Raw genomic sequence first — 26,877 nt, 5'->3', positions numbered from 1 at the left:
ATTCTTTGGAAGCACCGATCCTTTAACCAGCATATTATTCTTTCCATCGGTCAAGAACGCCCTTCCAATTCATTAGAGAGGCCAAAAATACTCCACATCCAGTATTTGAATGAGGTGGGATGACTTATGGGGGAGACGAAGGTAGTATACAACACAGAAATGAATAAAACTGATACTGAGGTGTGAAGTACGATTGTGTCCAATTACCACCTTCTTCCCGTCGTGTTTCTTAAATATAAGAAGCAGGTAATAGGTGGCCCAGTCCTTAAAATTTTAAACAGCGACAAAATTGTTGCGGGGAACAGAGCCCAAACTCTTTATACACTGAAGAGCAAGAAAAGTAATAGTGGGTTGCTTGAGCCTATGGGTCAAGTAACCAGAGTTTTTAGATAATGTGTACCAGTTGTACTGTACAGTTAATGAGATATTTAGGACATAAAAGGCCTCGATTTGCTTTGACAATAAACCTAGTATGAAAGATATGCTTTTATCTCCAGTGCTAGGCTATTCCTGATGTCTATACAGACGAAAGTTTGCAAAGTGAAATAAAAAACACGTGAGTAATTTATATAACTAATACTGCTCACGATGGTGACTTCCCGAACCTCCTAGACTCGATGCACAGTCTAACTACTGCCTAGGCCTACCAGCAAAGTGCTGAATTACGTCGCTATACTGATGTTGAGAGCACGCAGAGAACCAAACTTCATTTTTCAGTTTTGGGCTCAAGTTATCCCACAGGGCTCAAGTAGCCCGTGTTTACGGTACCTTACTGTGGCTTCAAAACCACAAATGCAGTATTGCACACAGTTTAACACAAACATCAAGGGCAATACTTGTTTCGATTGCGTGATACATTTCTTAGAGATTAGAAAATACAAAAAAAATCACGTTTGATTAGGGAAATAAAAACGTTATTTAGAATTCTGATTTCGCTTAACACCAATAAATGAAAAATTACTCGAAATGTCAGTACAGATTCCACAATCCCATCCCCCAAAATATTCTGTAAACTCAAGAGCCCCATTGTGAAGAGGAGGCATCAACACCGCTCAACGGTCTTACGTTAATTTCATGTTTTCAGATTCATCTTATTTGCTAACACCATGGCTTTTACATTGATCTTAACAGTCTATACTAACCAGACCTTTTTTGAAGAATTATTTTTTTATCAAAATCACGAAAATTTTATAGGTAAGAAAATATTAAGGTGAACTATTAGATAAACACATTCCGGGAAGTAAGGTTAATTTCACATACTCCGACAGTTTCAAGATGATAGCTATAAGTTTCAAAGAAACAATACGTCAGGGAAAGGACTGGACGAGCAGGAGTGATGGTTCCTTGCGAGCTAAGGACAGGGATCTGGGTATCTTGAAGGTCGGATCTTGATAATAAAGCAAAAAGTTGCAAACTAAATTGAGAACAATACTTAAACTTTAAATATTACTGAGCGAAATGAAAAAAATCCCAACTAATTAATCAAAACGCAAACAACCGCCATTATCAGAATAAGGCAATTAGACCCATAAGGAATCACGATTGTGCCATTTCAATCTCGATCGTATGCGCTGAAGTAGAAAATCCCTGATGTGTTCCCATAGAACCGCTGCGATGAATTTTTTTTCGGGCTTCCGACTGGGTCAGACTCTCCATTTCTGCCGAAGTCTCAATGGACAAGTATTCCATTGAACCATTGGCAGAATCGGGAGCCTGACCCGATCCGGAATCATAGAAAGATGAATTTAAAATCGCATACGTTGATAATTACTTTGAGGGTGGGCATCATTGCTTTCCTTCACGACAGTGAACTGCCGACAGTCGTCGCCGAGAACGGACTGTTCAGCGTGGCCGGCCATCACCCCAGGGAGGACGGGAGAGCAAAGCAGCAGCCGCTGGCTGAGCTGACAAGCAGGAGGGAGAGAGAGAGGGGGCTGGGCGAGCAGGTGATGGAGAGGGGGCGAGTGGAGGGGGGCGGTCGTGAGGGGGCAGCACGGTGCAAGACGGCTGGCTGCCTCGCAACCGAAACGAAAACAATTCTTATGCGTCGCTAGCGGAAAGGAAGCTTCTACTGTGTGAATTACATCCACAAATCTTCAATCATTTAGTGCAATTACGATACAAATAACAAAGATGCATATACATTGAGAATTAAGGGTGAAAATTACTTGATGTTGGAAAAATCATAAAAAGCTGTACCTTGAATGCTTCTGTCATGAATGTTGTTTTGGGACTGGAAACTGCATTTAAATTGTCATTTCATCGCAAGGAGATATCTACCTTTGAAGAAGAAATATGCCGAACTACGAGGTGAAATTTGATATTAAAGATAATAATGACAAAATAAAACAAAATATGGGAAGCCCCACATACACGTTGTTTCCAAAACTCTAACAAAAAATACAATTAAACTTTCCTCAGTAGATTGGACGAAAGTAACATAGAAAAAATTTGATTACAACCGTAAGGAATTCAAAGGTTTTAGAATAGGAATTAATTTTAACACTAACGGCGTAAAATTCAATTTCCCGCTCATACTCTGAGGTAAATTATACATATTACACGGAAATGGGAATTTCTTGCTGCCTAATTTTCTTGCGGGAGTGTATGTGCACTTAGATAAACAATCATCTGTGCCTCAGCTATGGCCGATCATATCGACCTTAATACTCCATATTCGGTCGCAAACATTCAATATAATCCGCGTTTCGCGGCTGCTTTATCCACCTCACTGACATCTGCGACATTCTCAAGCACAAAACTGGCTTTCAGTCTCACAACCTCAAACACCAAATTCATCACAGCTTCCCTCTCCCGATTCACAAATTCAAACGACTTCTCCCTAAAATTAGTAACATTCCAAATTTGATTTTAAAATTCCTTTAAGTTTATTCTTCATATTTCTTACATATATTCCTCTCTCAGCTCAGAAAAATTAATTTATCTACCAATCGCGCACCGAAAATGCTGATCACCTACTCCACTGCCGTTCGTCCGCGACTCACAAGTTCTTAAACACTTATTGGTAGCAACTTCCACTCACCTGAATATCACATCTACTGACTTCAAAACAACCATATATTCATTCACACCGGCAATCAAATAACTTATTACCCAAGGTGCAATAGTGTCCAGAGAAGGCTCATATTTGTTATTTAGCTTTTGTGCATGCGATGCGGTAGTAAATTAGGTATTAGCATTTATTTTATTGTAGACACGTACATGTAATAAAATAATGCGTCATGAATAACTAGCTAAAGGTAAACTTAATATATATGCAGTAAATGACACACACACCACTGGAAAATATTTATTTTAAGTACAGAATACGATTGTATAGAAAAGCTGGCTTACACAGACCCGACTCCTGAATTCAACGCATTCTCAGCACGCAAGGAATTACTTTCTCCTTCTATCCTACTCCCTACCCTTTTCCCGACACGAAATTTCCAAGATTACTTTTTTCTTAAAAGTTTAAAATTTGCCTTGCGCAAAAAATACGACCGACGAATTGGTCAAAATTGATAGAACCTATTTATTTTTACAATAGCAAGGTTTATGCTGGAGACTTGTCTCTTCCAGGCAATCACTATGTTCTCTCAGTGTTCACTGAGTTTCATTCAGAAATCGTATAGTATTCTAACAACTGTGACTAGCGAGTACCTTACCATGAAGCTAAAATACATTTCCCTCACATGTACAAACAACAAGTCACAATATCTTTCAGTTGTCTGGCCACTAATTCGACAACATTCATGTCCCCTATCTTCGGAGAAAGGTCTACATTTCAGCCGTTTTCAACCAAGGGTGCCGTCGTTTAACCTGCATAATTATGGGTTCGAAGAACTGCTCGCACCCCACAGCATATGAAGCATAATTATAAGCTATTGAATACCTGGCCATACAACACATAACAGAGAATAAAGTACGTGAAGACGTGAACTATAATGAAAATTCTGCTGATGGAATGGAATATGCTTATTGGTGACGGCTAAAAATTTTAACCCAATCCTTCAGCATCCTCATTAGGCAATTAGTAATACACTACACGTCTTCATCGACTGTATTAATGACCGATTAGTATCTAACAAGGATCCCCCAATCATTCCTGTTCAGGCCTTCCCTTTCGCAATTACTAAAGTTCATAATTACTTTTATTACGTGGAGTGGCATTGACTTACCATTAGATGACTTGAGATCCCGGTGGATAAGTGAAATAGGTGCTCCATTGTGAAGGTAGTTCATTCCTCTGGCTATCTGGATTGCCCAGTCCACCAACACGTCTGGCCTGATCTTGCGGCCAGCAAGCACACGGTTCAAGGACCCACCACGAGCGTATTCCATCACCAAGCACAAATTCGGAATTTGTAAGCATACTCCTTCCAAACTAACGATATTTTCGTGCTTAAGTAACCAAAAAAGCTTAGCCTCTTGACGCACATTTTCCATTGTGACACTGATATCCTCGTCTGGATCCTGGCGTGCAGCCTTCACTGCCACTTCCTGACCCCTCCAAAACCCCCGATAGACTTTTCCAAAACCTCCGACACCGATTACTTCTCCGAGGTCCAGCTCGGAGAAGTCAATTTCTACGGGCTGCACATCACTTATAACTCCCGACACGTGGTTGAACATATGATCTTCCTGAGTAACGAAATTGGCTGGGAAAATACCAACTTTGTCCCCAATTTTCCCCGTCCACCACCCTTCATCTCCCGAGATCTTAGAATCCTTGGAAAGCACCTCCACGATCTCTCCGCGACGGAGGCTGAGCTCGTCCTCCCCCTGCGCTTCATAGTCGTACAGCGCCGTCCACAAGGACAGGTTGTTGGTATTGGTTCGACCACTTGCCTTATTGTTATGATTTCTGACCGGGCTGCTGTTGTTACTGGTCTGTTGGGCCGTGCTCGTCGTGTTCGGGGTTGGCGAGGCGGTGCGACTGTTGTCGTTGCTGCACACTTCATCTCGGCCATTGCTGTTCCCGAAAGCCGACTTGCTGTGTTCCATGGACGTCAATAGTGGAGGCATTCGTTGCGTCTGGTATGGACTGGGGACCCTCTCGTTGGAATCCAACACTTGGATAATGAAGCTTCTTCGCCAGTAACCGGCGACAAAGCTGTCGTAAAAGCCAGGTGGTCACGATTATGACACTTGCTGTTTAGAGAGCTCCCTCTGGGCACCGAAACAATCAAACCACAGACTAACCCACTTCTCATGGCCTACATTCCCGTATCATAACCACTCACATGAAACACTAATCATTAAAAAACACTTCACGACAAAGCAAATACGAACATGTACACTTCAACCGATGTTCTTCGAAATATCCTTGTGAATAACACGAATTTTAAGAGCGCTCATTCTAGCCTGTCACTGCCATCCGCCATGTTTTGGTCTTCTGATCAAAACAGGGTGTGACGAAGGTTTTGACTGGCTGATAGAAAGTCACGTGACTAAACAAATTTCAAGATGGCTGCCCTGGAAGACATTGATTGTATCAGCGCATGATATTAACATTATGAGTTTTCTTCTTGTCATTAGAAGGAAGAGTGTGTAATGCACACCAAAATGAGAACACATAAGCATGGGATCACAAACGCTTGAGATTTTACGCCAGGGTGTCTGGGCATCTCTAACGGGCGGCTGGTTTTACGACCCCCATCAAGAAATATTCTGCAACACATTTCATTTGTACATCTGGCTATTTCTCTTATGTTTGCCCTTCACAATTTATTTGGTGAGTACAGATTTAACCTTATAAGTTCATAGAGTAGTATGTCTTGAGATAGTACCTTATTTAAAGTGTGTTTGCATTGCTTACGACATATTGTCTTTATGACTAATATCATAACTTTTATGGAATATACTGTTGATTGCCCATGATGCTGTGAATGTTAAACAATATTCAGTAAGTTTCTTACACAGTCTTTTACGTTTATTATTGTGCTGAGGTCTGAGTTCGATTTATTCGCCGTTAAACAATAATTATACCTAGTTTTGCTATTGGGACACGAGTGTATTAATCACTGCTTTAAGATACTTGCGTTAAATAAACATTCTTAATCTGCATTTCATTCGTTTATTTCTCTTTTTGTAGTACTTCCCTCCATCTCTGTTTGTATGGCTAACATACATTACAACGGTAGCAGTAATCTTTGCTACCATAAAGGTAGCGAATTACCGTCTTCATCATATGTACGATACATCAGAATGCATTCAGGAGTCAGATGACGACGACCGACCTGAAAGTGAGAGGAGAAGGCATCAGCAGCTACCGCAAAGAGTCAAACAGAAATGGTATGAAATACTCCTTACTCACTTTTCACTCTGTGGAAGTTCAAACTTTTTTCTGCCCATCTAAATCAAGACTCAGTCATCCTGGTCCCCAAAATAATACTGCCAAATTTCTCTGTCAGTCTACCGAATGCTAGATATGCAATGCCATATCTAAATGATATTAATTTCGTCTTACGAGATGAATTGGTAAGGAAGTGGTTACTTCCTGACATTAGATTGGGAAGATAAGGACGATTAAAAACAATAATTAAAAAAAACCTGTACAGAAAGGTTTATAATGTACTAGGTATATAATCATAGAAACTTGTGGCTGTGATCTTAGAAATTAATATTGGAATATGATCAATTAGATTTTTCATCTGTTTATTTACATCATGTATCCATTTCAATGTTATAATGATAAGGTTTCAAAACTGTGCTGTAAGCGCATAATGCTGTTCAGTACTAAGTATGTAATATACTATCTATCCCTTTAGGGAAGAAGAAGGCATTGAATTACAGGTGTTAAATACCAAGCATCAAAGTGAGACTCCACCAATGGGATGCAATTCACGAACATCATATGTGGAGCCACATGCATGTACTGATGGTGATAGTATAGGATCTTCAGAATATGTTGGAATAAACAGAGCAACACAGTCAGCAGTAGAAGATGAAGCAGTCTTTAAAACTGCTAATAGTATCATAGGTAAGAATTTGATATTGATTAATAATCATTTTTTTGTTACATGTAACAACCTCTAATATTAGACTTTTCAGATGTAGTTAGTGGCATGTATGTGTTTTTGTGATCAAGATAAGTTTATGAAACATGAATTGCTGTTCACGTACATCCCCATTAGCAAAATTATCCACAAACAGAAAATCTTTGTCGTATACCTAAGTAATGGCCTTCAGGTTAGCTAAACTCCTGCAGTGCTTTTTCATCTTTTACATTCAGTTTTTAACGATATTTTGAAGCTTAGCATGATCCTGCCAATTTAAAAGTCTTTGGTTCGCTTCCATTTTCTGCATTTTTTGGGGAGACAGGGAATTTATACCTAGAGGATAATTTCTTGGAAGTCATTTTGATCAATCCTATTTGGCATGCCTTAGTTATTAATTTTAACACCATTGTACATATGATGCAATATTATTGAATTCTGAAGTGTTTTACATAAATAAGTTCCACAAAGTCATGAAAGGCCACCATTGAAGTCTGATGAATGATGTCTTGGAAGTTCACCTCCTTCATTTCAAATTTTCGACTTCGATGCTTTAATTGTATGAGCACGAAATACTATTTCTTCGATTTTAGTGTTGCATCATTATAATCTTTATTGGAGGGTGCATTCACTACCATATCACTAAAATTAGACAGCCACATGATCTTGCTCTGAAATGACTGGATTTTAGTGTTGATCGTTCCATGTCCCATTGATATTTTTGATGAACGTTAACCCTTTTACTGCCAGCCCATTACGGGTGCGATGTGTGAAGACTGCCGAGGCTATTTTCCAGAATTTGCAACATTTCAGATTTTAACAATTTTCAGCTATTAATTTGATTTAATGCATCTAGATTTTTCCCAATACTTAAGATATATTTATATCTTGTAACCATAGATACATTAAGGGGGTTTGCTTAAATTACAGCTGTTGAAAAGGCCACAATCACGAAAAAAAAAGTCAAATAAGTCTGGCCGATAAATCGGCCCTTGGCAGTTTTCGCTCATCCAGCCAGGGCCGATATGTCGGCCCGTGGCAGTAAAAGGGTTAATGGTGATCTAGTATGAAAGTTTATTCAGCCTTGTAGGTGGAATGTAATTATGAAATTTTTTATGCTCCTCCCCCATTCCCCAGATGTAATAAATCCCAGACCCCTTTTGGCATGACCTTATCCTAGGTTCTCTTACACAAATGGTAGACAGCCATTCAGGCAAAATTCTTTCCCAGCTTTGTGTTTTTCTTATGAAACTCTGCCCAGTGTAGTTGTTTGAGTCTTTGAGAAGTATTACTCTCTTCAGTCATTTTGCTTTTCATTTGCAGATTTGAAAGTAGATGTTCATCGTAAAAATAGCTCGGAAAGTAGTGAAGAAGTAACTCTGAAACCAGTAATTGAAAAAGTTAGCGTCCATCGAGCAGAGCAGTGTGCACAAGTGGAAGGGGAACCATACAGATCCAAACTTCAAGGTTGTATTTCAGCTCTCTCTGATTTTACTTATGACTGTTGAAGTTAGTCATTCACTATCTGGTGTATAAGTGTTAATGCCAGGTTGTATCATTGACATCACCCCTTCTTTTTTAACATCCTTTTCATCTTCGTTTTCAGAGTGCCGTAATAAACGTCATCATCGTGGTGGTGTTGCTGTTTCGATAGCTGAAGAATCCAGTAGTCGATGTGAAGGCCAATCCAATGGTAATGGAAGACAAAGAACTCCAAGCATTCGTAAAGTTCCATCCACGTCAAGGCAGGGATCATCTGATTCCCAGGAGGATCGTAATAACTCATTGGCTCAGTCCCAGAATCCGGAAGGGCGCCCATCTCTGCATTCTGTTGTGAGCTCGGTAAGATATGCCATTTTTTACTTATACAATTTACTGGTGTTTGTGAAATCACTCTCTTGGGTGACAGAAAATAGTGGGTAATAAATAAATTATAATGGGAATTTCCATTAAACAAGACTTTAAGAGGACTTTTGGAAAATAATGAAGTAAAATCACAGATAGATTAATGTTGTATGTTCCACAAATTTTTTTAATTGTCTGATCCAGGTTTTGAAGCTATACACTAAGTCATTCTCTAAGGATGACATAGTACCGCATAAACATTTGTAAGAGACACTCCTTTTTTCCCAGAAATTGCAGCCATAAATGAGGGTGCATCTCGTACACGAATTTCTTATCTTCCCCCCCACCCCAATCCCCCATCGCAAGTCCAAGGGGATATGTGTGGCATTGGTTTTCAGTGTGAGTCTGTCATCTGAAACCCTAAGAACTGGCAGGCAGGGGTGTTTCTCCCTTAATGACGCAGGTTTACTATGCTCCTGTTTGCGTTTCTTACTCATAAGCATCACACTGTCACGTCAGTACCTCTGAGGTGAACATGGAAATGAATGTGTGGCGTTTCTCGCTGCGCAGGGCGCGCTAAATTTACTGTTACGAAAGGGCGTCCCTCGGCATTTATACTACAAATAATAATCACCCATCAAACTTAGAGAAACGCATAGTTTTTAAGGACGATAGCTGGTTAAAAGTCAACATCTGTCTCACCAAATACTTTCCATTATGCTAAGGGCCTGATTCTTTAAAAATCATCTTCTCATTCTATTATGAGGATTATTGCAATAGGAAGGTTTCCTATTATTTTTTTATTGCCTAAATCGAAAGATTATTACACCTGGAGTACGTATGTCACGCTTTTAGATTTTGAAATTACGATATCTATTTTTCGCAATTAAATGAAAAGTGAAAATTTTCAAGAGCGCAAAAACGCGACAGGTAAGTATGAATGCCAGGAAAACTCTGTGTGACGTCGTTCTGGCTCCCGCTGCCGCAAGTGAGGTGACCTTGGGGTGAGGCTCTTAGCGCTGATACGACGCAGGATGCTAGCAGGTAGCAGAGTACCATGCTAGCTGGTAGAGCTTGGCTTAAATAAGGATTATTAATACCTTATCAAACGAAGAAAACTTTCCGACCTTAGCCAGTTTTAATAGGTGATTATTAAGACATGTTTCCCTTAGCTCTGTGCCTCATGCATGCATTGGTAACCTCAGACGATCTAAAACTCCTATCTACTCGTATAGAAACTAGGTCCCTGTGACGTCACGTGGAGTGGCATCGCATGGGTGCCAATCTGGCCTTTTTCAAATGAGGATAAAATTGACCCTTGCCATTCGTTTAAACTGGTGTATGTAATACCAAATAATTTGTATATTATGAATACACTAATGGTGGGTAACGAATCGCAATCAATGCCTTTCATTTTCTTTGATGAAGGAAACTACCCCATTGAAAATTATAATGGTGTCAAAACCTGCGGTTTAAAAAAATCAAATGAGTGTGTGTACTTTGTTGGACTAGAGGGCGGATAGAAGAAATCAGAAATGCTTATAAGTGAAGAGTGCTGAAGGAGAGGTAGGGAAGAAGGAGCACGCTCCCTCCGTCATTTAAGCAGCAAGGCTACAAATGAAGGAGCAAGGGACAAACACGTCCGATCTTGCATGTGATGTCATTGCCTTCAAAGCAAAGGAGCAAAGACGTAGTGATGTGATATAAGCAGTTTGCGTTGGCTGAAGTTTGCAGTCTGTCTCATCATGTTTGAATGCACTCATGCTCTGCTTGTTTCTTCCGAAATTGTGCTGTTTGGACAATGTTGAATATTAGTAGCCTTGTTGTAATTATAGAGCTTTGCATCAAGCAATTAGAGCTTAAGAAACTTAAAGCCTATCAGACATGTGTCGCGTTAGGTCTCATTCTTTTTTGAACCTTGTGCACATCATACAATTGCTGAAAGCTATAGAGCTTCTTCTGGGTCAGTTGGTGACTCACCTAGGGAGAATTGAAGCCGGTGGATTGAAAAAGGTCAGTTGGTGAGACGGGGTAAGGATGAAACAAACTTCCACTGTTACCATGTATTTATTTGTTATGTTATGTTATTTTCCTTCGAAGGTAATGATACATGGTCTTTGTGCTCTAGGAAAGGAAAAAAACATTAGAAACATGGGCCGATGGTGGTTTTGTGAAATATGCGCCGTGGCTATTATCATCCGTCGCTGAGATTCCCCCATTGTTGTTCAATCTCTTGGGAAGATGCATGCTATGTGCCTGATGTGTTTTTCCTTAACATTTTCCTCAGCTGAAATTCAACTGCAATACTCCATGAGAGCTTTTAAACAAAATTGTTCATGAATAGGACAAGCATCGCAGTACAACGGCTCAGACAAAGAGAGGATAAGAACTCTTTCTACTCCCTCTTATAGGATGTTGAATCCACAAAAGCATTGATTTAAAATTTTGGATTCAGATTCAATTTCTTCAACGAATTTGGATCTGAAGTATAAGGTGTATGCCATTATCCATGGATATTTGGACCCGAGGTATCAGATCCGATCATCCATCGTAAGCATCATAAGGTTAAAACTACAAGTGAATACATACTTTCTAAGCGCCATACATATGGTGTAAATTTAGCTGAAAAATGCATTGTAAATTTTTAGTATTGAAAGTGGAAATTTTGACAACTGTGGAAAGTCCAGGCATACATCTGTAACCTTCCACGATAGGATAAAAGAAATGCAGCAAAAGATTTTTGCTTTAGCTCCGATGCTCAAAATAGGGGTGCATCTCTTACATGTGTTTATACAGTATTTAGTGTTGAAACCTGGGTCAGGCCTTTGAAAAATTTGTGGGACATAAAATATTAGTTATGTGTGGTTATTTCCTGTCACACAGTTCCACCAAATATCACCATCCACCCTTAAGTTGCTTTGGAAAAAAAATAGTTTGATATTTCACAGTTCATGTTTGTTGTAAGTTTTCTGAAGATTGTGTTAAACTGGAGCTAGTGAAAATGAGTTTTTTTTTGACAATATGGTTTGAGATGTACTTTTTGCCATCCTAGGTTATCGAGAGAATTGACTTCCATGTAAAGGGTCAAGCTTTAAACCTTCAAGGTCATAGGTATTCACAGGAGAGAAAAGGAGCAGAGGCCGAGTTGCATATGAATAACATCAAGAGGTAAAGGGTCTGAGAGAGATTCTCATACACATTAGCTTCATTCCCTTTTGGCAGTCGTAAGCCATTTGCGTTTTAGGAATGCAGTGTGGCAGTTGTTCAGCAGTAGAAGTTGATTGTGATAGAGCCATATGGAGTAGAAACCAAGTGAACAATGACAAAAAATAGGATTGCAGATATAAAAATAAAGAAGTTATCAGGAAAAAGCATAAATCTAGAAGAGGAATTGAAAGTGATCAATTGCTTTGAAAATGGAAAGCGTCAAAGTGATATTGTGCGTAAGTTTAAGCTCACGATGACGACAGTCCACACTATTATTCGTAATGAAGATCAGGTTAAAACATCAGAGACATCAGCCACAACAATGTCAGCCAATCGACCTATACATACGTGATGTTTATTTCTGTAAAAAAACTGAAAGACTTTTAAATCCCTGGATTTATAATAAACGGTCAAATGATGTTCCTCTATCACACACAGTTACAAAGGCTGTGGCTTTGGCCGGCCCTTATTTTTCAGAATTGCGAAAAGTTATGTTTTCCGAGTCTCAAAATGATCCAAATGAGGTTTATATTCACGTGTTAAAATTTGGTTACTTTAAAATAACGGCAAGCTGTGCCCTATGGGCCTAAGTACTGAGGACCCTAAATTGAATTTTTTGGGGCAGAAAAAGTGCTATTCCTATGTAAAACGTAAAAGTAAAGTCCTTTGGGGCAGATTTTCTGTTTGTTTTGACCTACCTCTAAGCTTTTAGGAGATATCATCCGTCTTAATGCAATCCACCCCCCACGGCACCACGGTGCCGCTGAGATACGGCCTGCATCACCTACTAGTGACATCCCCTCCATCCCTTCCTCTCCCTCAACAAAGTCTTTGCTCCCACTGGCAAGATATAGCCTCTGAAGAAATGTGCTTACGTTAAAAATAATTTAATTACCTTGAGAATATTTCAAATCCAAGTGATCAATTTATTTTCACTCTGTCCATGAATTTCAGTACATATCAACCAAAATAAAATACATTTTCAGTGTATTTCTAATATTTCACTTACACCCCATAGTTGGCAATGAAAGTGTCTTTGCGCACGTTAGGAGTTGTGCTACCATGGAAAATCACACTTAGTAATTAATTTTGAAAGCTCTCTTTCTTCTATGTGACTGATTTAAAATCTTGAATTAGTTTCACCCCTCTCTCTGCACAATAATTTACCACTAGAGGACCCGAATAATTTGTAAATTGTTCTTGGATGTTCATACCATTTCGTATGGGCACATCAAAGAATACTATAGCAGCAGGAATAACGTGATTGTACTTCTATGCCTACTGATTCATATAATATAAGACCTGGTTTCGAAAAGCACGCATCCTTCGCTGTGTGATCACGGATACAGAAAAGAGGTTTGCACGAATGCTTCAAAAACACTGCGCAACTTCAGAAACTACCCTGTCAGACACCATGCCACTTAGTCACGTCTCGCACAAGTTTCCTAGGTTGCAACTGCCGAGTGACGCGAATCCATGATCACGGAGCGCGGTTGTGCACTGCAAGTAGGGGATTCCGTTTATGTAAATAATTCAATTTTATGAAAGGGGATTCTAATAGAAATAATAAGCCTGGTACAGCCTAGTTTTAAAATGTAGTAATTCTGGTGATCCTGCTTTGGATTTTACTTTTTATAAAGATCAGAGAAAAGAGAGTGAAAATAAAGCATGGATAATCCGCAACACAGATAATTTTTTTTAGAATTTCACAGTAATGTTCCCTGGAATCTAATTCACTTGAGTGGAAGATTTTCTTCCGGTAGTTTTCAATTACAAGAATTTTTCTTTGAGATTAGCTCGATAATAGATATTCTTCTCATACTCACATTCAGTGTGCATTTGGAAACTATGTATAACTGTTTGGGTACTGGAGGTATGTTTTATGTCACACCAGTTTCTATCTGTTGTATTTCAAGGTAAATTCAATGTAGTGTTGAGAACATTTTAGGTAGACATCTTATGGAGGAGGTGTTAAAGAGTGAATGCTATGAAATTATTTGATTATATCAGGATGATGTTGTTACGCCTGCACTGTTTTTCCTCTTCATTGGTAAATATGTGACCTGATTTTTCATATAATATGCAGACGGTTTATTAAACCTCTTCTATTTGGGTAGGCTTGACTGTGTAGAGATCAAGATATTACTCACAATATTGATATGACATGACTGAAGGTACGATTGTCAGTAATTTCTACCCTAAGGGCAATATTAGCCAAAAATATGTATGTGTAGGACTGGACATGACCCTGGAAAATGAAGTGATTACCCCGGGATGGAAATCTGAGGGTATATTTTTACTGTCTCACAGTGAACACCCTGAAGTAGCTACAGGGGACTTTTAGGTATATAAAATATGTGATCAATGATATCATAAGGTTATGATATCATCTATGATAAGGAGAGTATAGACTCTGCCACCCACTCATACTGCCACAAAATCAATACAGCCTTAATATGTGGATAATAGTGTGTACTGAAATGATTGGCACTTCTTAGCTGGCTTCTTCCCTAGCCCACTTTCCTTCTCTCCTCAGTGTTGCCATTCTACTTCCCATCTCCTGTGCTCTCCGTTATCCTCCATCCCTCACCAAGGAGTGCTCATATCCATCTGAACTCCTCCACTTCCCTTCCATTTGACATGATGTAATAGCATTGAGTGGAAGTGTGGCTTCAGAGAGAGTGGCAAGAATGAACAGTGGTGTAATTGACTAGTTCTAAGAAAACATTGTTGCATAAAATCCCTCAAGGTCTTTCTCATAGTAATTCCTAATAGTTGCACCAAGTTACCCCTGATACATACTATCAAGGGACTTGCTACTTACAAATTTATTTAGCCTCCCCATCTTCGCACCTGTCTCAGGTCAGGCCAACATATTTAAGTTTTGATGATAATTAGTGAAGCCATATAGGTATGCAGCCCACCTATGTATGTGCCAGTATTAACCGCACGAGAGAGGAGCTAACATGAATGGTAAATATGTAAAAGGCTTTCAGTGATGCATATCTAATATTTGGCCTTCAGTGTTTCATATTCATTGCATAAGCTATCACTTCAACTCTTCTAACATTCCTCCTTTCACAATGGCTAGCATTGGAATTGTAATAGGGTTTTATCTATAGTGTTGCCTTTCTTTTGAGAGTCACCTCAGTGAATGAATCCCCTCATGAAAGAACAGAGTTTATTAAAAGAAGTACAAGAACTTGCGGCGTTACGTTTACAAATCTTGGCAGTTCATAACGTAAGCCCAGACACAGGGAACTCTTTTCATCTATCACTGATCAGGTGAAGGAAAAACTCCACAAAAGCAAGAATAATAACCAGTGATAGAAACAATTGCATCGAAATTACATGTCATGTTCATTTAACTAGCATTTGAAGGTATTAATATCCAATATAAGAAGTATTTCAATAATAACCATAAATAACTAATAATCTCAAAACAAACCACTAATACGAAAAACTAAGTAAAATAGGTGAGTGTGTCTGCGCCAAAACTGAGTTGAGAAACACCGTCAGAGGTCGAGCGTAGCTACGCCAATGGCCGATATTAGAGAGAGAGAGGAGAGACCAGAACAATACAGAGTGCACGACCGGAGGGGAATGATCACTGACTGAGGGGAGGTTACTTCGAAGCTGAGGAAAAGCCACCCCCAGAATACTGGTCAGCGCCAACAATCCAATTTTCCCGGCAGCGGCCGTGTTGACAGGAAACTCCAGAACAGTGCTCGTTGTCCAAGCAGGGATGCGGGAGACTGCGTACAGGCAAGCCTCTTCTCCTCAATCTTCTCGATGGATACCCCAACATGATGGAAAGTGGATGGAAGTGGCGTGATGGATATTCAGGCAGGGCATTGGAAGTCAAGGAGGGGAAAGACATGGTAGGATGAGGTCTTGGAGGGAGAGAGAGTTTTGATAAATGAAAAGTGGACTACATGTCACTCCAAACTTCAGATTATGCCTCAGCACCAACTTTCCCCTGGATTTCCAGATCCAGGTATTCATCCGCCGTACTTGCTATTTAAGTATTGATTTCCTGGTATGGGAGGTTCGGGTGGCTGAGTTCAGATAGCAGATTTTAGAGACGGAGTTCCGAGACTTAGTCTCCCCCAGCCTTTTAGTCGAAGGCCTTTGTGCAAAAATCCTTGGCTAGAAAAATCCTTAGCAGGAGAAGTTCTTCGGATAAGTTTGGAGGAATTTCCTGGGGGGGTACCAGAAATGTCAGAGGTGGGGGAATACTCTGAAAAATGTCTCAGCCTGATGAAATGATGGATGAAAAGCAAAGCACTTTTGAGTCAAGTCAAAAGTTTTGACTCTTTGGATGTCGTACCATGACTTCCTTGGATATTTGAAAAATATGACTGATGAAGGGGCCAGAAGTGCTATATCTGCATATTCATTGTTCCAAGGTTTCATCGTCAGCTTTATTTTATGCTAATCATGCTGTGTTTATCTCGATAATCACAAGCCATTTAAATTTATATACTGTCTGCAGTTCAGATAATCAATCCTGCAATAGCGACTCTGCAGAGGCAGTGTAAAATTTGCTAAAATGCATTCAAAAATCATTTCACTCTGGCTGAGGCTCTTGCTATTGAAGGGGGTACATTCATGGGTCCTCAGAATTACCAGCAGTTAATAAAGTGTGGTTGACTACCAATTATCCAGGTGCAGATTATCCATGAATGAATATGTATCACCCTCCTCCAATGTTCACTGTGATCTTAATGAAAGATAAAATTGGGTGTAGAAACCCTGGGATTATCATATTTTAATGCAATGATACGAAAGGTTTATTATTTCCATTAGAATTCCCATTTTAAAGTGTAATTATTTTCTGTGCTTAATGAAAAGGATTCTGACAATTTTACTTGGATGTCTGCTTTAGTAATGCAGAAGACAATGATTGGCAGAAAAAAAATTCTTGATTACTTTTAGAAGTGTTCTTCAATGAATAACCGGTGGGATATTGTAAAAAAAGGTTATCTATGATCTTGAAATTTATTTTTCATATCCCAAGTGCACAATTATTGCTGTGATTTTGCATTTTCGTCACCCTTGGGCATGTTTATCCTGTGACCAGTCATTGCTGAATGGGAGACGAAGGAAGCTGTGAAAGTGACAACAATGAGGGACATGAAGGTAGAAATGACGGGAGTAGTGATCACATAAGTCGCAGCCATATGCTCGCCTGCGTAAACAGTTTGCTGGAGAATATGGAAGAGTTGAAATATGAGGGAAATGACATTATCGCTGCTGAAAAAATTTGCGGTCAGGTGAAGAAAACTCTTATTATGTCCTTGAAGCAATCTAAAGTAAAGGACTATGTGCAACAATAAGTATATATTTTTATATTTACTTAAATTATGAAGATTAAATGAAATAAAAGTGAAAGTTTAGATTATCCATGTTTTCAGATTGTTCATGCCGCCTCTCCCAACCATCAGCCTGAATAATCAGGAATTTACTGTAGGTTTATTATTCAGACTGAGTTATTTGAAGCATATTATGGACTCACACATGGATCCTCTTAGGCCGCTTTCAGACGAGACGACTTTCTGCCGGTCGCCATTCATGGCTTGGCACCGTGAAATGCGGAGAGTCGTCTTGTCTGAAAGTGGTCTCAACTTCACGGCCTGTACTGTGAATGGCGGCCGGCGAAAAATCGTCCCATCTTAAAGTGGCCTAAGATGGCTCTCCAATGAAAGTTTCTATTTCATCAGCCTAACAATCCACGTTTAAAGTTGTTGATGAATATCGAAAAGCCACTTGTCTATGAATATTAGACTAGAGATGGATTATCGCTGAGAGGTATTGTTTATCACCAAGGCACCACAATAAGTAATGAACTGAGCCCTCTCCCATCCAAAAAGAACTTGAACCAGCCTTGTGCAACCTTAAGTTTGCTAGGGCTTGATTCAAAATGGCTTTGAAGCAGATGTTGTGGAGCATGCATGATTCGGAGCCAGGCTTGCGCGTTACATGCTTTTTTCAACCAGAGACTGTGAATGATGTTCATGTTTTCTTTCCAGGAATCTGGGCTGGGTGGATCTGGAGGAACGACGTGGGACCAAGGTAGTGGCAGCACTACGGGTGGAGGGGTCAATGGCGGTGGGAGGCGCTACTCGAACCTGTCGAACCTCGCGGGTGGGGGGGGCAGCCTTTCAGGGAGTGCCACGCCCCCCCCACCCACGCCTTCGATCAAGGGCACGGGGTCTCTCGAGTTGGGGCACATGCTGGAAGGGGAGGGGGAGACGGCACGTGGGGGGCCTTCATCCTCTTCACACAAAGGTGGGGGCAAAGTTGTTATGTAGCATTTTATACCACTCGTGAGTTAATTATACGTGATTTGTAATGGACTGCAACTTTGCTATACATACTTGCAGGCTTAATCTACTGGAAGAAGCAGAACTTGAGGCAGGTTGGGAGGATACGCAATGCTCTCGAGACGGGCCTTTCCCTCTCGGGAGGCTCGTCTTCTGGGAGTGGTGCACACCCCATGTCTATGGGTGGTGCTTGCTCCCAATCCCCCCTCCCGGGAGAGCACTCTCACTACGGTGGCTGCAGAAAGGTCAACAACAATGGAAAACTCTCGTCTTACGGCAGCGAGTCGACGGTCGTGCGTCACTTGAATGATGGAGATGCCACCGAAGTGTTCTGTGTTCACGAGAGCGAGGAGGAGGAAGGGGGTGGGGGAGGAGACTGCCGTGGGGAGGGAGAGGATGACGAGGAAGCCAACGGAGCAAGCGGGAGCCGGTCTCCTCTGCTCCTGCGGAACGCTGAGGACCAGTGGCCAGGTGCCACGGCCGAGGAGTGTCAGAAGCAGCTCAAGATGAAGAAGTTCTGGACTTGCAGGAAGGGTGCCCAAGTAGCCGTCAGCTGTGCAGGTATGTTTGATTGAGAGATGACCTTTCACAAAGGATAGCAGGCTTTCCTTGCGGATAAAATCTTGTTGTTGGTGATATTTCTAGCCTTGACCTCTGCAGCAATAACTTATTATTTTCTCAGAGGTGGAACAATATTTCTTTTAATTGAGTAACCTTCCTTTTTACGACTTTTCAGTTTTTATTAAAGTTATCGTTAGGGCTTCAGATTTGCTTTCCAATTTAAAAATCATCCATCAATAATAACTGTCTTGTGTGTTCTATTGTTGAGTGTGAAGATGCATCATCTGTGTGAAATGCATCAATTCTATTAAGTGGAAAAAAGCATGTCATGCAGTTTTGAAATCGATTTTAATATCAATTGAAATGTTTGCAAAAATAAATTATGTTTAATTTAAAAAATATCAACCATCCACTTAGGAAATGAGAAGTTAAGTTCCCCTTGGTTTTGGCAGGCAGTTCAATGAGCAACTCGCTCATTGTCATAGAAATGAAGACTCAATCATACCTAGATTTAATCATTTTGCTAAGTTAATAGAATAGTGGAAATAGCAATACTTAAATGTGAATGATCTTGGCCTCTCCATCAGCAGTGTTGATAAAGGTTTCTTAACACTAGAAGGACGGCAGGGGTCATTTGACCCATTTTCAGAATTCAAATTTATTTTTCTCTTATTAAAACATTTTATTTAATTTTGAAACTTTTTGACTTTGTTCATTTTGGTCTATATTTTGATATATTAGTAAAAATTCAACAATAATATTTTGTTTTAAATTTTTATGACGTGTTATACCTAGAAGGACGGCTAGGGGTCATTTGACCCACAACTGATTTTCGCGCTATTTTCTTGCCCGTGGGCACTTTAGTGCCATGTATATCATATAATCAGCAAGAGGCTATTGTGGTGGATGATTTGCTTCATTTTGAATCTGGAAGTACCCGGTTCAATACCAGTTTCGTCCCAAGGGCTCCTATCTGTATTCGAAAACCTATAGGAATAACGACTTGTTGTGCACAATCTTTCGATATTTTTTGGGCAGCAAAGGGAAATAAAACCTATTCAATCCTTGATTTGAGTTAATTCATGTAATTATGATATTTTAATTTTGTTTTATTTATTGCTCAGTGATTATTGTATTACTCACATCGGAAAATCGTCACGTATCCCAAGAATTGTTTTCCGTCGTCCAAGATTCAGAGCTCTTGGAGACATTATTTTTAATATCGACTCATCAGGTTTACGAATAACTTTCATTTTTCTGGCCTGACGGCACTGTCACTTGATCTAGCCTCTTTTCCGTGTGTCCAGCATTAGTGCTGTCTGACCCCATCGGAGTTTGGGGCGGGTTGACTTTACGCTGCGTCCTGGGGAAAAATCCTGTCTCTTTTTGAGAGAGCGGAGGAATTGGGTGGACTGTAAAATTCTACTGTAAATCCTACCCTTGGAATCCGCACGTAGGTCGGAGAAGAAGCATTACTGCAAGTTCCTGGAAGATACGAATCAGGATACGGTTTGCGGTTGATTCCCTGCCTTTCGAACGGCAATTAGCGTTACTTCTGAAAATTTTGTCCTTTTGTATGAATTTCTAATGCTCTCCGGCTCTCTATACCTCCAATGCAACTAGAAAAGATTCTACCATAATGCGCTTTCGTTTGTAGATTTTTTTGCATGCATATCAGTAGCGAGTTGAGGAAGAAAGTAAGAAGTCGAGAAATATATCAAGAGAAGAGAATCGTTGCAATTCAAATAGCTGTAGGGAATATTGAAGATCAGTCTGAAAGTGAATCGTAAACATCAGTTCAAGGACATTCTGATCAATCCATCAACATCTGCGTGTGATAGAAGCGACGAAGTCCAAGACAGTGAGTCCGATGGCGATATGACGTAAATTCCAAATAAACTAGACAAATTTGGAATCGAGTACTGGGTCTTGACAGATGTGAAATGAAAATACAGCCTAAATGAATTACCATATTGTGGCAAAGATGATGATTGGCCATCAAATCAAGCGTTGGGGAAATGAATAGTTACTAAAGTGACCGTAACATACAAGAATTCAGGAATAAATATAACTTGTAACAATTATTTTCCATCCATCCAGCTGTCAGGAAGTCATAAAAAAATGGAAAAATTCTCTTTCATGGACGATCTGAAAAAAAACAGGCGTGACGCACAAATATCCATGGCCCCTAAAATAGCCATTCAACGCGAGTGTTCAAAAATACCTTAGGCCATACTCTTGCGTAAAATCAGGCAAACTAGAACAATAATGTACTTTCACTCAGCAGCATGATCTCAGACAACACTATTTCCAAAACGAATAAAAGAATACCAGAGACCATCCTATTTCATTATAAAAACAAAGCGGGAGTAGATATGATGGACAGCATGTATCAATTTATTTACATGTCTCCAAATCCAACAGCCATATCTCCACGGGCACAAAAAAGAAAAAGGTGCAAAATACCATCAAATTGAATCATTGCACCAATTTCCTTTCCATTTTCCAAATTCCTTTTCATGTGCAAATGGCTGGTGTCCTAACACCCCCTGCCACATGCTTTTAAGCGGCTTGCGGGTTAGTGTGTGGATTTAGATGTAGATGAATAAATCGTCCAATGAACGCATTCAGCGCAAAAAAATATTTTGTGGAAACAGCGCTAAAAAATACTGTCTGTCTGAGATTTACAACAAAGTAATAAGTTTTAAAAATTTTAATGCAAATTTTGTAAACCCAGTACCCCTATTGTTTAAACATGTAACACAAATTTTGTATTGAGTGAATGTAGTTTCATTATTTAATTTGCAGTCGACTACTACATACGGTTTAATTCATGATTCCTTGAAATAATTGTTATTAACTTTTAACGATGGAAATAATATTTAATAATGTTAAATAGTGTTTTTAATGAACTGATTCAACAATTTATACGATTAAACTGAATATTGGTTGACAATTAGGCGTTTTATTCCAAAATACATTTTAGGGGTCAAATGACCCCTAGCCGTCCTTCTAGGTAGCGCGAAACTCCCGTCCTCCTAGTGTTAAGTAACCTCTTGTGTCAGTTGCTTCACATTCTCCCGACATTTCAGCCTTCTAGTCTTAAGGACTTTGCAATCTGTAACCACATTCAATATCAATATCACATGTTTTTTACTTTGAAATTTGAGATAGTTTGTTTTTTGGTTTTTTAGTTCTGGTTTAAAATAAATTTTGACTGATTATTTTTATTTTTATTTGTTGGGGTGTGTGTCAGCCTTGTAATGCTGAAATCAGAGTTTGACATTTTAGTGGCACCTTGCAGTGAATGTGGCTGTATTACTTGTCCATATGTTTGTGCAATTGTTAACTGTTTTTATCAAGTTCAACTTTTGAATTTGAAACTTCATCTTTGTCTTTGGTGTTTGTCAGTGATATTTGCAGTATGCATCTCTGTTAAGCTATTTATCTTCTCTTTCTCAAGTTAAGCCTGAGTTTTTTACTCAATCCAAATTAGTTGTTTTCTTGCTGTGAGTGGGATCAATATAAGGCAATGGAATCAGTACTGGAATGTGTTTGGAAAGTTTATGAATTACGTGAAACTTCCATTATAAGGCCAGTGATGAATAAAAACTTGACCTTTCTTTTTTTCCTCATTGGCCTGTATTTATGTTGATTTTAAAAATAATTTTTTCCTTGATGTCATTTTTTGAGTTTCAGCTGAATAGAAATGTCTCTTGGTGGTAGTTCAGGAAGACGTAGCAGTTATCAAATTAATATCATGCTCCCTAAATTGTTGATGAAACACAATAATACTATCAGCCCAATAGTTTTAAAAATATTAGCCTAATACAAGCTCTTTTAGTCATGCTTGATGTAGATATATGCATTGTGGTGACCCCTCATTTAAGGCCTATATGGTAGCCAACATGTCACGTGGGAGTTTTGTGTCTTTCTCATGATAGGCTTGTGATGTGATTTCAGACTTCGTAGTTTTATTGCTAATATTATTAGTTATGAGGAAGGAAATCTTGCTTTCCTGCTTTGTACAAATGCAGTTGTATTTCTCATACTTAGTTTTCAACCTGATGAGTTGCTTCGTAATTGTTGTCTAAACGTTGCCAATTGCCTAACTACTCGCCTAGCTGAAAATGTATAAGGGTAACTTTCAGTTGAAATGATGTGTTTACTATCCTGCATTACAAACATATTCCACATTGAGGATTCATACTTTAATATTTTTGTTATCCATGAGTCCAAGTTGCTCCTTTTTCTATTTGATTTGCAGTATAAGTTGACTCTTGCCACCTATTTTCTGTTTTGGAAGAGTGTTCTTCTAAAAATCAGGCACGGTTTTTTTGTCTGAAGGCCTAATAATTGTTATTGGATGAATAATTTCATTATGACCCTTTCATAGTCAAATTGTAAGTTAACCAGGAGTGCCAATTTCATTACTGTGAACTATGATTCAGCATTGGTTAATTAACTTAGAAGCTATGAACCATTCAGAGTGGATATTGCTTAAGTTCTTAAGACAATATGATCACAAAATTTAAGCCACTTTAGTGAGGGTCTGAAGCATTAGCATTCTTTCAAATGGGCCCTCTTCGTCTGCACACACAATGGCTCTGTGTGCATTATCTGATTCTTTGGCTTTGGTGAATCTTCCTTATCTTCATAATGCATTTGAGATGCATCAAAATGTTCAATTCTTTCAAGAGTTTTGAGTGTTCTCCTACGATCTTTGGGCTGAGCATGGGATAGTGAATTAGCTTCATGGTTTTTCTTCCTCATCGGCAGTTACACTATAAGTTGACTCTTACCACATATTTTTTGTTTTGGAAGAGCCTTCTTCTAGAAAGAAGCCACAGTTTTTTTGTCTGAAGGCCTAATAATTGGTATCGGTTGAATGATTACATTATGACCCTTTCATAGCTCCTTTTGGGGTCATCAAATCCAGTTGTTTTTCCTTCAGTCCCTATACTCCTCATGCTCTGTTCCTTGCTGCTACCATTATTCTAGAGGGTAGCACTGAGGCTGTCCCTTTCCTTTGATAGAGATTAATTGTCCAAGATTTTGTATGCTCGATGGACTAAAATTGAGTTGTGGGGATCTTGTTTTTTTCTTGTTTAAAACATTTTCAAGAAGGAATTAAAGTTTCTTCTTTAGCTATGTAATTACCCAATAATGTTGTGAATATTTGCAAAGTTATGGGTTTTGAACTAATTTTAACACTTTTCACAATCGAAAAAACTTTATTTGTAAAAAAAAACTTTTTAAATTCATGATTTTTCAATAATTTGTTTTCTTTTATAAAGGAAAATAATTGTGATTTTATATTTTGGGGGGGTCCGGACCCCCCCCCCCCTGGCTACACCACTGTATGCATGCATGTTCTTCATTTGAGATTGAGAGTTTTTCTCGTCTGGTTCGACGTGGTATGGACAGGATGAGGGGTGGGCTCAAGCACGCGCCTCTTTGTTTCCGTTTCAGATAAAGTTGGGGGGAGTGAGGGAGGGACGTTGGGTGAGGGTGCAGACGAGTGCATTTCGAAGAGCGAGGGGGCACTAGAGGAGCCGTGCGAGCTCATTGGTGATTGTGCGAGACGAGGGTCGGCGTGCAGTAGCGAGTCGAGTTGCAGTGGCAGTGGCGGTGGCCGTGTGGTTGGCATAGGTATGGCTGCTGCTTCCTGCTGCTGTCCTTCTCCTCCTCCTCCCCCACATCCCGACGCTCCCAATCATGCGCTTGGAATTGACGTAGAGCCCCAAGGTGAGTGGCTTTTGCTGGAGTGAGAGCATGCCTGAGAAGTTGTTGTAATTGTTTTGATTTCCTGAGCTCAAGATTAAAAAAAAATTATTGGCATCTCATCAACATTCATTCGTTCATGTAGGAATGATGTCATGCAATAATCGTATGCTAATATTATATAATAAACCACAGGCATTTCTGCATTAATGCAATCCATTAATATTGTGTGTACTTGTAAATGCTACCACGTATATGGTGAAACTGGTTGTATGACCTATAAAAAATTTATGGAAAACTATAAAATTTGTGCATGAAAATTCATTCATAGGACTGTAGTACTTTGATTAGTATAGTGCGTAGTTCCATTTCTATCTTTCCCAAGCCAATACCTTTAGTTCCTTGATGTTCTTCTTCCTTGTGTCCTTCATTATCTGCTCTAACTGTGCATCTCTTGGCCTAACTTGGCAGACTTTTCGATCAATTTTTCCCTTGGTTATATTTGTCGCATAACCATTCTATCTACAGTAGACTCTCGTTATTACGAAGTTCACGGGGCCGAAAAACTGGAGGTTTGTAATAACAAAGTTCATATGAACGTTTCTTTCTGGAATCATCACAAAAAATACATTCTTTATCAAAATTTCTTGTCTTTTCAATCTCCCATAATTAAAGTCGCACTGCTGAATAGCTTCAGTCATGTGCATAATGTACGCAATGAAATTACGTGCAATACATAAAAACAAGCACATTCGTTTGATTGTATCAATAGAAGAATGTAGAATGACTCAGTTGAGGGATGCTATCTTCCGGAATACAGTAAGTCCTCGATATATGAACAAGATGTGTTCCGAGACCTTGTTTGTAAGTTGATAAACCAATGCAAGGCATCGAAAAGTGTGGTTTTCCTGCAGAATGCAACACTGCATTACAATTGTGTGTTAACTCACGATAGGGTGGTTTCCTATTATTTTTTTATTGCCTAAATCGAAATATTATTACTCCTGGAGTGCATATTTCACGCTTATAGATTTTAAAATGATGGCATCTATTTTTAGCGATTAAATGAAAAGTGAAAATTTTCATTTAATCGCTAAAAATGCGACGGCTAAGTATGAATGCTGGGAAAAGCCCATGTGACATCTCGCTGCTGCTGTATGAGGCCACCTGGGTGCGAGACTATAAATGCCGCTACGATGCAGAGTGCTTGCTGCTGAGCATGGCAGTAGCATAGAGTACCCTGCTAGCAGGTAGGGCTTGGCTTAAATAAGGATTATTAATACCCTATCAAACAAAGGAAACTTTCTGATGTTAGGCAATTTTAATAGGTGATTATTAAGAAATGTTTCCCTGAGCTCTGTGCTTCATGCATGCATTGGTAATCTCAAACGATGTAAAACTCTACTCATATATAAACTAGGTCCCCGTGACGTCACGTGGAGTGGCATCGCATGGGCTCCAATCTGGCCTTTTTCAAATGAGGTTAAAATTGGCCATTAACATTCATCTAAGCTGGGATTTATAAAACCAAAGAATTTGATTATTATGAATACACTAATGGTGGGTAACGAATCGCAATCAATGCTTTTTGTTTTCTTTGATGAAGGAAACTACCCTATTGTGATGTACTCGTATAGCTGCGTGTATGAGGCAGCTGGAGCCGAAAAAATTTTAGGTCTGTGGGATGGAAGAACAAGCAGAATGTTGTTCATGGAACAGTTCCTGACTTCACTATGGATTAAATGATATTTTGTTTAGATTATGCCCAAAGTGCGAGTTCCTCTACGCCATACCGAGTCACATTGGCCAACTCGAAAGATGCCAAATTTAAAATTTTGGGCACACTTGAAATTTACCAATGTTCACATCTCTGAAAGTTTGTAAATTGAATTTTCATAAGGAGAGGGCTTCCTGTATGTCCAATTTATGAGTGGGTCACCATGATTCCACAGGATGGAGGCTTATTATATGATGTTACGTGCATACTGAAGATCTCCTACTGAAGAAAGAACCATAATTGATTCTCTAGAGCAAAGTGCATGAGGAGAACTTAAACGTAGCGCAATCAATGTAAAGACACATAGTGTATATCTACCTAAATGCGATTGATTATTTGGAGTACTTAATAATTTAAATAATAAAGTAAATAGAGATAATAAAGTTCTTTAAGTAACCAGTGGGACCAGAACTAAGGTTTGTAATTTCGTAATTAT

General features: G+C 39.3%; 2 protein-coding genes across 5 annotated transcripts in view; one reads left to right on the top strand and one right to left on the bottom strand.

Moving 5' to 3' along the window:
* LOC124154446 (mitogen-activated protein kinase kinase kinase 10) overlaps window positions 1–5,397 on the bottom strand; it is a 273,721-nt gene extending 268,324 nt beyond the window's left edge. Inside the window, 1 exon segment of the mRNA XM_046528168.1 lies at window positions 4,182–5,397. Coding sequence (XP_046384124.1) covers window positions 4,182–5,007 — 826 coding nt within the window. The 5' untranslated portion in view covers window positions 5,008–5,397.
* An 81-nt stretch (window positions 5,398–5,478) lies between these two features.
* The window catches only part of LOC124154444 (pecanex-like protein 1), a 64,432-nt gene continuing 43,033 nt past the window's right edge, over window positions 5,479–26,877 (top strand). For 3 of the 4 annotated variants that reach the window (XM_046528166.1, XM_046528165.1, XM_046528162.1), the window contains exons 1-8: window positions 5,480–5,737; window positions 6,098–6,297; window positions 6,774–6,985; window positions 8,325–8,468; window positions 8,608–8,843; window positions 18,086–18,344; window positions 18,440–18,940; window positions 24,413–24,688. In XM_046528166.1, the coding sequence (XP_046384122.1) occupies window positions 5,585–5,737; window positions 6,098–6,297; window positions 6,774–6,985; window positions 8,325–8,468; window positions 8,608–8,843; window positions 18,086–18,344; window positions 18,440–18,940; window positions 24,413–24,688 (1,981 nt within the window). In that variant the 5' untranslated portion in view covers window positions 5,480–5,584. Of the gene's footprint in view, window positions 5,738–6,097; window positions 6,298–6,773; window positions 6,986–8,324; window positions 8,469–8,607; window positions 8,844–18,085; window positions 18,345–18,439; window positions 18,941–24,412; window positions 24,689–26,877 lie in introns of all 4 variants that reach the window. The other variant, XM_046528163.1, reaches the window with a different exon arrangement.

The sequence above is a fragment of the Ischnura elegans genome, chromosome 2 (genome assembly GCF_921293095.1).
Source record: "Ischnura elegans chromosome 2, ioIscEleg1.1, whole genome shotgun sequence".
In the NCBI taxonomy this organism is placed as follows: Eukaryota; Metazoa; Arthropoda; class Insecta; order Odonata; family Coenagrionidae; genus Ischnura; species Ischnura elegans.
This window is presented reverse-complemented; position numbering and strand designations above follow the sequence as displayed.